This window comes from Panicum hallii, chromosome 6, assembly GCF_002211085.1.
Source record: "Panicum hallii strain FIL2 chromosome 6, PHallii_v3.1, whole genome shotgun sequence".
Taxonomy (NCBI): domain Eukaryota; kingdom Viridiplantae; phylum Streptophyta; class Magnoliopsida; order Poales; family Poaceae; genus Panicum; species Panicum hallii.
Window position 1 is genome coordinate 3,590,797 of NC_038047.1, and position 11,218 is coordinate 3,602,014.

Here is an 11,218-nt window from a genome sequence, read left to right on the forward strand (position 1 = left end):
TGACGCATCAGACATCCATTTCAAAGAATTCCATCGAAATGGAGCACCTTACTGGCACAACAATCAAGTAAAAAACAACGATTTAATGACCAGTGCCTTCCCCTCTCTAGTCTTTTTCTAATCACGATTTTGGGCATGCAGGTCCACCACAAATCACAAACCTGCATCACAGCGGGATTCCGAAACCATAACGGGGATCCCCACCAAACTAGGTCCCCCAAAATCCATGTCGCATTCCGCGATCACGGCGCGCCACCAAAAACACCCCAGAATTCACCGCCGCCCAGTAGCAGCAGCACAAAACCCCACCGCGGAACATCAGATGGGCACAAGCACAAGAGCAGGGGCAGGGCGAACCACCGTCCCATTTGAGACGACGATGAGGCTTGAGAAAGCAAGAACCACGAGCTGACGGCGGCGAGGGCGCACGGGCTCACAAAACCCTCGCCGCGAACCAAACAAAGAACCAAAAAAAAGCTGCTTTTTTTGCGGGAGTAGCGAGCCCCGGCCGCGCGCGCGAGGGGCGGGCGAGCGGTCCCGGGCCCAGGAGCAGAGGAAGCGCCGCATTGCCCTGCGGCGCGGACGAGGCGTGACAACGAAGCGCGGAAATGGGGAGGGAGCGAGCCGGGGCGGAGGGGGCGTACCTTGCGCCGCCGGTGATCGCCGGTGGCGAGGCAAGGAGGGGGAGGACGGAGACCCCACGGCGCGCCGGCGGGGAGCGGGCGACGGCGCCGGGGTTGGGGTTTTCGGCGTCGCGTTGCGTTGCGACCGAGGCGAGGGGGTTTTCTCCGCTGTTTTATGGCACTAGGCACCAAGTGCAGGGGAAGAAGAGGGATCGGCACAGTGTGCGGCAGCTCGGAGGCTCACGCTGTGGCTGCTGCGTGGCGGCCGCGGCTTGGCTGGGTGGGGGCTCCGTCCTCTCCCGTCTCCTCCCAGTCCGAACCCCTTGAAGCTTTGAACCCCCCTCTGTCCGGCCGTCTCCGCACTTCCTTACCTTTTCAACTGATGAGAGGATGCGTGGGGCCAGGCATGGCCTCCGCCCTCCGATCTGCATCGGACGGGCGCATCAGTAATGGATTTACGTGTGTATTTTTCTTTTTTTTTTCTTTTTTGAAATGTTAAGGGTAGGGTTTGGTGCCAGAGGTAGCGAGTTCATTGGACAGGATGAGGAAGGAGGGAAAGCGGTTGTGCGTCGTAACGTAATGCAGAGAGAATCGTGCGGGGTGTGCGAAGAGTTTCGAGTGCACAATGGCTAAATACTAAGAGGTATAAATAATAAGGGTTTCTCGTGCCTATTTGATTGATGGGACGGACACGTGCTCCGCCCCTTTAATTTGTGTGCATGGCCATGCAATGCAACTTAGAGTTAGGGAAAAATGCTAGGTGGATATATATATATATATATATGTTCATTTTTTTCCTGAAGATACGAGGTTTTGTGCTAAATGGGAAGAAGAACATATGGATGGAACAGAAAAGGGGAAAGGAGGTGAAAATAGCGTGCAATAAGCAGAAGATCATGTAACTATGGTGAAGAGCCTTAGGTCAACATGGAAGACGTACTGTTTGGATGAACTAGATGTGTTCTTAGCAAAGTGGAGCACACCTAAAGTGTTGGTATCCACGCCACACCATCTATTTTGATACTTTGATAGTAGCCATGGTTCTACGGATGTGAATAAAAAGTTTCAATCTGCCAGCTAGCAATGGCTTTTTCCTTAGCATTCGTCATAAATTGGCATGAATTTATTTTGCCTTCAATGGAGATATCTTGTAGCGTGTCCCATAATAAATAGGAACTAATTATTAGAATTTGTTACAACAACCAAATCTTTTTTCACACAGTACATATCCAAGCGGCAACTCATAGTGAGATCAGATTTTGTTTCAAGTATGAACAAAAAATATAAAATAAAACCTAACCTCTAAGAAATCATTCACCCCTCAATCTCTCAAAATCGAGTAGGCAACACTCACAACCCGTTTTCAGTCTGGTTTTGCGCCTAGTAGGATTACATGTCAGCGTACCTTTCAGTGCCGGAGGACCAGCATGGCAAGGTATGGTTATTGGCATACCTTATTTTTGATTAATACATGCTCAAATTTAGATAATACGTGCTCAAATTTATTGCCCACAGTACCTCAAATTTAATTCATCCTTTGCTACCTGTACCTTCCACGTAAGCCCACACGCCAAAAGGATCCACGTGGGCGTGTGCTCTCCCACTCACTTCCATGCTGACACAGATGTCTGACGGCCATCCTCACCGGTCGCCGCTGCTCACAGGAGCTCCTCGTCGCATCCCTCTCTCCCCTTTCCTGATGTGGCTCATCTGACTAGTTCTTGTTACGGCCCAAGCCAAACTGTAGTGTCCAGAACATGATGAGTGCAGTTGTGACTTGTGGGCAAGAGTAGTAGTTCAGTCCTCCTGCAGCTGCAAACCTAAAATTGTTCACCGATTCAATAATTAGAAAGGAAGCCTTGGGCTAAATCACCGAGAGGTGATGCGGTTCGATCGACTCGAAGTCTGAGCTACTGGTTGGAGAACGGGCCCCGGAAGGCTGGAACCTTCCGTTTTGAATTGTTGTTATTTGATTTTTCTAATGCATAGGTTTTGCTATGCACGTAGATATATATTACATCTAGATGTATTGTAAAATTTATGCAGATAAAAAAAATCAAAACGACTAATAATTTAGATCGGAGGGAATAATAACCATCCGAGGAGTGCGTATTGCACTCGTAGCCATGAATGCATCCATGAAGTTGCTGCCGAAACCATGGGCTGGTACGCCGGAAAAGTTGTCGCCGATCACTCATGGTAGAATCCCCGAGGATTACCGGCGGCTATGCACAGGGAGTTGTCTCCAACAGGCACAATGGCGTGCTAATAAATATGAAACCGGTGCGTTGCCATGTCAAAAAAAAGATGACGCATTGGAAGCCGTAGTAAGGGTATTGATGGCGTTTCACGACTATTATAGACTATTATATATAGATGTATCGTGATATAACCATTTCCAAGGCGGAGCAGGGTCAGCCCAACGCCTAGGGCCATTTTGTGGGCTGGTTATGCAGACTGGATTGGGCCTTCATGCTACATTACGCTACAGTGTAGAAAACTGGGACCATGGCCCTACCCTTTCCTCCGCCACTAACCATTTTTCATGGGACACCTTGAAGACATCCACCCTGGATCCTGATTCAACATATATACACTAAATTTGCATCACCTAGTTTATTATCAGAGTAATGAAAGCACATTCAACTATTTCCTTACTATCATTAACTATAATAATAAACCTAGTACTTATTATTACGTAGTACTATCTAAAAGTTTTTGCTGATAGAGTAAAAAGATATCATAGAATAATAACTTTCACTAGTGCAACAATCCAAAATATAATATTACCAAAAAAAACACAATATTTTTTATGGAACAAGATTTTTTATTAATAAGACAATCCAAATATATCATAGAACAATAACTATCACCGCCGGAACAATTAAAAACTTATAGATAATGAATTTCCATAACTAGAACAATAGAATATTAAAATTCTCACCATTGAACCATCCAAAATATAAAATTGAACTATGAATTTCACTTCTAAATCCATTAAACTTATACAACTGAAAACAATCTGACTATGAGTCCGAAGTAAAAAAGTTAAATAAAAAGAATAAGAAAAGGAATAGAAAAAGGAAAATGAGACATAAGAAGAAAAGGCAAAGCTAAAGAGAAAAAAAGGAAAAAAAAAAGTGAGGGACATAAGGCGCGGCGGGGGATGCTAATTAGCGCGCGCGTGCTGGGAGATCTTCTAGTGATCGATCTCTGGCCATCCCTTTCCCTCCCTCTAAACTTTCTATTTTTAGCAAGTTTTGATTCCCACAACTTTCCCCTCTTGAAAAACTTTAACTTATATATATATATAATTTGGCACATAATTTTTTAATAATAATTTCTTATCGGATAATATTCTAGCATAACTTTTATAACGTATACAACTTGTATGCATAACTTCTACGTACAACTTTTAAAGAAGAACCTGGAATTTCTATCCCTAAAAAGCTAACTTATATGTATAACTTATACACATAGTTCTTCCTAACAACTTGGTCAACAATAATTTTGTAGCACAACTTTATAACATACACAACTTATATGTATAACGAGAATGTGTTAAACAACTTATGCACATAAGTCCATTCTAACAACTTCTTCCACAATAATTTTGTTGCACAACTTTTATTGCATGCACTTGTACATATAATTTTTGCCATAACTTTCACGAGAATATGCCAACAACTTATAAAATAGTATGACAAAACAGAAATTGAATATAATCTTTTTTTTTAAAAAAGCAACACGTGGGTGCGCACACCGCACTATGGTCTTCGTGCGGCACGTACTCAAGCACATGCGCCCATCGCGCTAGCATCGCTCGCCGCCAGTGAAGCGGAAAGGGAAAAGAAAATGTCGTGAGCAGGACTCACGCGCGTGGAGGCGGTGGTCAAATCGAGCGTTAGAAAGCTCGCTAACGCTCGCGCGTGGAACCGGATTTCCTGCGCTCGCGCCGCGCCTACTTGTTTTTTTTTTTTTTTTGCACCGCTCGTTTCAGTAACAGACTAACAACTGGGCTGTCGTGGGCTGCTTTCCTCACGTCTGGGTCAGCCTGCGCGTGCACGTGAAGCTTTAGCCCAACTGCGTAGGTGATGAAGAAGTACCATCAACTAGTAGCAGGAGCTCCGACGAGTGATGAGCTGACGGCTCCAAGCGTTACGTTACCGGCGATGCAGTATTTATCAGTGATCTTCGGTAACGATAATCGGTTGAAAATTGGTGAAAAATCGTCAAAACCGATCGATAAAGAGATTTAAATTCAAAAAAAATGAAAATCAACAATTTATCATCGATAATCGATACGAACTGAACGATTTATCGCTTCGCCTGCTGAAAATATGTTTCGGCAGTGGAAAAAAAGGTTTGATAGCATTTAATTTTTTAGGTTATGTATTATATTATATTAGATAAATTACACATACATGCACAATTTTGCATATAGAATTGTCTAAGAAATAAACATGTTTACATATTTTGCCCATAAAATTGCATAAATTGCATAAAGCACATGAATTTGCACAAATATACAAACCACGAAGTGCACAGTTCATATAAACAAACAAACAGGTGCATAGTCCATACAAACTTTATACTTCACAGAAATAAAAGAGTGCATAGTTCATACAAACCTTATAGTGCATGGAAATAAGAGTACATAGTCTATACAAGCCACATACAATCTGAACTGAAAATCATCCGATACAAATCGAAAATCAACGATTTACCTCGATTATCGACGCCAGGATCACAGTTCCCTCGCTCCCAGCTGCAGCATCATCGCATATATATTGATTATCAGCCTTAATCGCACAAAAATCGGTGAACGGAGCTGAAACCGTCCACTCTCTTGCTTTGTGCTTGCGCGCGTGTGAGGAAAGTGACAGGCAGGTTGGGGAAAGTGAGCTGGAACCTGAGGAGAGGGACAGGAGGTTGCTGGGAGAGAGAGTGATTGTGGTCCTCGTGAGGCTACAGTGTGGTGGAAAAGTTAACGGGTTAACGGGTTAGTGGATGGTAACAGGTAGTTAGATAAAAATATTTTTTCCTAAGCAAACAATTATTGCTTTCAACATGTGATAACGTTCTGGAATCAAGAGAAGGTCTAGTTTTTTAAAAAATAAGTTCTCTATTTTTTTATGTTTTTTTAAATTTTTGAATTTTCCATTGAAATCCAGCGGAAACTCCAGTCGGTTTACGTTTTCAGTTAGCATTGGTAACGATAAATTTCACCGATAATCACGATTATCGAGCGGTTTTGTATTCCATGCGGCTCACCTGCATCTAGTGCGAGACTCCCCACTGGCCACGGGTACATGCTGCAACTTTCAACACTTCCAGTGGACCAGGCCATGTACAGGAGTGCTGGCTGCAGGTAGGCAAAGGCGCGGCGCTCCTCCAAATCCTGGTTCAAGCAGCACCACAAGATTAGAGCCACGCTTAGGATGCAAATCAAAAGTCGCCTCTCCCTGTCACCAACTTAATCTTTTGTACTATTTAAATGGTCCATGATGAAACTCAAATCAATGCTTGAACACAGGAGAGCCACATGATTACATGAGGTCTTTCTGCGGGGAAAAAATGATGCTTATTTCGATCTAATGATTTGAGGTGTTTGTCAAAAGCATACTCATTCTCCCTTCGCAAAAAAAGGAAAAGAAAAGCATACTCATTCTTACCTAAACAATTTCAAGTTCTGAGTATATGAATGAACCAAATCTAAACTGCGCATGTCCGGTAGTTTAGTCACTTGTATGTTAATAGACGTACGATCTTTTAAAGATTTAATTGTCCTTTTAGGGCTAATGTGGACTACTTTCGCCCCACGCCATGTGCCTAATTTTAGTGCTTAAGAATCACATACCCCATACATTTTTTGGATCAGGAAAACACTATTCACATGGTATAATTACACCGAAAATCTTTGTATGCCATCTCAACCTTACAAACAAATTAAAAGAACCCGTGTATGCAATGTTTGCCTCATGTACTAACAAAGATACAAGAAGCGTACAGTGTAAAGTACAAGCTGCAGAACACACAGTGCTTTAGCAAATAAACCGCAATCAAGCACTTGAGACAAGTCTTTAGCAAAGAAAAATAATAAAAGGAACTCTCTTGCCGCAGAGTGCGGTTATCACCTATGCCTACTAATTAAGCAAGCACATCACAACGCACCACGCCTATGCTTTGCAAATAAAAGACATCACACCGTTAATCAACATGATTACATGCATAAAGCAGCTAGCACTTACAGTACCATGCATTTACCACGACACAGCAGAGCCTGGAACAGAGCGAGCAGAACGCGTACTATACACACACTGAAGAACGATAGCTGCTAATGACGACACGAAGACAAGATCGAGCAATCACTGATCTGAAGGACGCTCGACGCTTGGAGCTTAGGAGGAATCGCCATCCATGGATCACCGTCTGCTCTAGACGACATCATTGTTGATGTGACCCTTGGCCCCTCCGTCCACGTGTGGAGCACCTCCCCTTGACCTGATCTCGACATGCTGCAAACGATCGAGCAACACCACCAAGGCACCAATTGTTATGCAGCATATCAAAAAGCTTAAGCTTTATAAGGAAACATGAGTTACATATGTGTTCGTGTGCATGTGAGCGGAAAAAAAATCGGCGAATCCCTTCGGTTGACTCGCCAAAGTCTCGAGCAAGAGAACAGAGTAGAGATGGACCTGAGATGCCACCGGCTTGGGCTCTGCCACTCCTGCTGCTGCAGGAACATAGCGAGATACAGATTAGAAAATCAGAATCAGATGTGTGCAATTAGAGATGGTAAAGGATTTTAAAATTTAGCCTAGATAATCTAAAAGCCGGGCTTTTATCTTATACAATTTTGAGCTAAAAATATATAACGATCAAGCTGGATTGTGAATAAATGATTAGAATCGTGATCCGTTACCACATCTAAGTGCAATATACACGCATATACTAGAGGTGTTGTGTGTGTGTGTGTGGGGGGGGGGGGGGGGGGAGGGGGGGGGGAGTGGGGGGCCTACCGGCGTCCTTGTGGGCACGGGCACAGCTGGTGATGCGGCCGACGAGGCCGAAGAACTTGTTTTTGAGCTGGGCGGCGAGCTTGGCCATGGTGGCCTCACCGGCGGTGGAGGGCTAGCTGCCGGCTCGGCCGGTGCGAGCGAGGTCTGATGAGCTCACTTGAATCTAGTAGTGGCAACTGCTTCCCCTCTTAACACTTGGCCATGGACCTCCTATCTATATACTGCAACCACGGTTTGCCGGAACACTGCACCTTTCCCGGCTTCAGTGGACCAGGCCTATTGTAGGCTTTCACAAGCGTGCTGCAGCTAGGTAGGTACTTGTCCAATTTTTGGTTCCGTCCTGAGACACCACAGGATAACAACAGCCACGGAAAACTAGTTTCTCACAGCCTTTTATTTAGACCGTATGTATTTGGATCCATTATAAAACGCTAATAGTTACCTGTTATAGCTAGCAAATAGCTGCTAAGCAGGACCTAACAAATCTCCTTAGGATGCAAAGTTGCAGATGAAGAGTTCGGGTGTCTGCCAAAGTCATATATTGATCTAACACCTCCTTAATCTAAAAAATCGATCTAACACTTACACAAGTTTTTAGTACCTTTTTGGCAAAAAAATGTTTTTAGTTACAAAATACTCCATAACTCAACTTGCTCCATGACTAACAGCACAATATTTCGATAAAACCTTGTTTCTAGAAATGTCCCCATGTCGTTGTAGGTTGATTTTCTTAGAATAGGAAAGCGTAAAACTCAGGAAAATGATAAAGTTGGGAAAATATTTAAAAAATGTACGGAACATGTCACATTTCGGATGCTTTTGATGAGCCCGGACAAAAAGGGGACCTAACAAATAAAGGGGCTGTCGATCTATCTAATGCTGAAGTGACTGTCATTTTTTTTTGATGAAAAAGTGACTGTCATTTTGCAATGTTTTGTAAGAAACATGGGAGCAGCAGACTGGATGGACACAAATTCAGTGATCCATAGCTATCAACCTCTTCCAAATTGTGCCTTTGATACGACGATCTGTGATGTGATCTAGTGGTTACGGCACATTGGTCGACCATCCGAATTGTATTCTTTATCTAATGCCTCTAAAGCAAGCCGGATTAGGATTTCTGAAAAGGACCTTAGCTAGGTGGGCGCGCATTTTGGTTCGCCTATGTGCCATGATCACTACCTTCACTAAGCCATAATGCAACGGGGCCAAGGCATCGATTTAGACGTTTTGATTGACCATCATCCCTTGGTAATTGAAACAGCCAAGTGGCAGACAGTTTAGAGAGAGAAAGGATATTGCGCATTTGCAACGCCAACTATGCCAAACTATGCGCTTTCGTAAAATGCGAAACCGTTGAGACAACAAGACGTATGTGGTGATGACGTCTTCAATCTCAGAATTTACTGACCCAGTCTCTTGCTCATAGGATATGTTATATCTTGTGCATATATATATATATATGTGTGTGTTTAAAGGGTGAGTGTGCGCACTATACGTGTCCATATGTTTGTGTTTTTTTTTAAAAAAAAACATACATGCTACATCCTCAGAGCATCGTATTGTGGCACATCCTCTCTCTCTTTCCCTTACATTGAAGGTCTCATAGCAAAGGCATAATGTGCTGTGTCAAAAGGAAGCTAACGATGTGGATGTTGGGATGGGGTTCGCCTATGTGCCATGATCACTACCTTCACTAAGCCATAATGCAACGGGGCCAAGGCATTAGGTGCTGTGGCGTGGTGCGTGGAGGCTGATGGACCGGAGTCTTGGTGGAAAGGTACATACATCACGTTGTGGTCTTGTGGAGGATGGATCTGCAAATTTTTCAACCGTGTGACGCATTTTGATTGGGATGCGGTTTTGCTATGTATAACATGCTATTTTCTTTCCCTTTACCAGTTCAATTTTTTTTTGTCGATGTCTCAAAAAGCGTTGGGCGCTAGGTAGGCGGTCAAGCTCCGCCTACCGTGGCGTCTAGTCGTTTGTGGATGCACTTTTCGTAGCCCATTAGATTAGATTGATGCATTGTTAAATAGAGGAAGCATGATACTTCAAAACAAAGAATTTTGATATCGTCATGCACATACGAGTTCTATGACAATAGGAAGCTGATGTGCTGGTCCGCCTAGCGCCTAGCCGTTGTCTAGCACCGGATGGAATAATGTTGAGTAAATAGGGCAGGGAGAGGGTTTGGGAGGGAAGGCCGTAGTATGCTCACAAACAAGTTCAAACCTATAGAGTAGTACAAATACAACACTTTGTTCATGCTGGCATTTATATTAGATCTAAGCATTTTTGCAGGCCAGACAACTAAAAGCCTGAACTTTTTTCACCAAAAATCAAAGCCCAAGCCTGCCCAATAACTATTTCTCAGTGCAAACTAATTAATTTTAAATTTCGTTCTAATCGAGTTCGGGCCTGCCCGATCCTTTTTCGGGTCTACAAAACCAGTGCCATACCAACCCAAAATGAGCATCAGGCCGGACTCATTTTGCTTAGGTCTAGTTTATATTACTGATGTATCCTCTAGATCACATACTCCGAAGAAACAAATTGGCTACAAGTGTCCTACATTCTCTTAGTTAGCAACTAAAATAATTAGTAGGTGGAGATCCAAACAGGCCTCCTAATTAATAGACAACCTAACTATTAACATCCCACCATGCTAACAATTAGTTCATATATATCAGGTTGGTAGCTGCTAACGAGTGCTAATAGTAAAAATACCAACTATCCAATCACTTATTAGCTGGTGGATGATCCAAACGGCTCACTTCTATTAATTAACGGCTGTTAGCTACTAACCGGTTAGCACAATTCCATCAGACTCTCCAAACAAACCCTCTACTCTAGAGGTCAAAGTAAATCACGAACTCCAGGAGGATCCCTACTAAACCCCTATGTTAGGGAGGCCTCCAAATTTAACCCCACACCCCTAAGCCTGGGGTCCGTCCTAGGTCGCCATCCTTCCATTTATTCCCGCGGGAGGGGATTTTTCAGCATGCTTTTTATTTTTACCCCGTGCACCTTTTTTCCTGCGGCAAATCCTTTTCCGATTTGCGTAGCTGCCAGACCAGCCGTCGTGCCTTTTCTCCACCCATCGTCCTGCCCAAGCGCCGCCGAGCCCTCCACCTCGGACTCCATCTCAGCAACCGCCCCCTCCCTTGGCCCGCCCTTGCAGCTCCTGTCGCCGGCCAAACAGAATGCCCTCCCGTGCGCGGGCTGCCTTATCCACTCCTATGCGCCGACCGACTCCGGTTTGAGCGCCGCGCAGATCCGGCCGCCTCCTCAATTTGGCCCCAACCTCCACCACGAGCGCCACTGCAGGCCACGCCCCTACAAGGTTTGTTTTTTTCTCAATTTTATTTTTTTCTGCGTGCATCAATCAATGATCCACCCTTATCAGTTCGAGTGCAAGCTTCTCTGGCCTGCTTAGATGCAAACAACGCACATATGATGTAGACTTGCAGCACATGCAAATGCACTTGCGTTTTTTCCTTCTAAATCATATATACAGAGATATGAATTATGAAGATTGTTGCTATCAATATTGTTGTTCTGAAAATT

General features: G+C 43.9%; 1 protein-coding gene across 1 annotated transcript; it reads right to left on the bottom strand.

The window, feature by feature from the left end:
* Nucleotides 1–6,578: 6,578 nt before the first annotated feature.
* On the bottom strand, nucleotides 6,579–7,911 carry LOC112898505. Its single transcript, XM_025966842.1, has 3 exons — nucleotides 7,649–7,911; nucleotides 7,325–7,362; nucleotides 6,579–7,141 (listed from the first exon to the last, which is right to left on the bottom strand). Exons 1-3 carry the CDS (start codon nucleotides 7,734–7,736, stop codon nucleotides 7,061–7,063), a joined length of 207 nt encoding a protein of 68 aa, XP_025822627.1. The 5' UTR covers nucleotides 7,737–7,911; the 3' UTR covers nucleotides 6,579–7,060.
* Nucleotides 7,912–11,218: the final 3,307 nt, after the last annotated feature.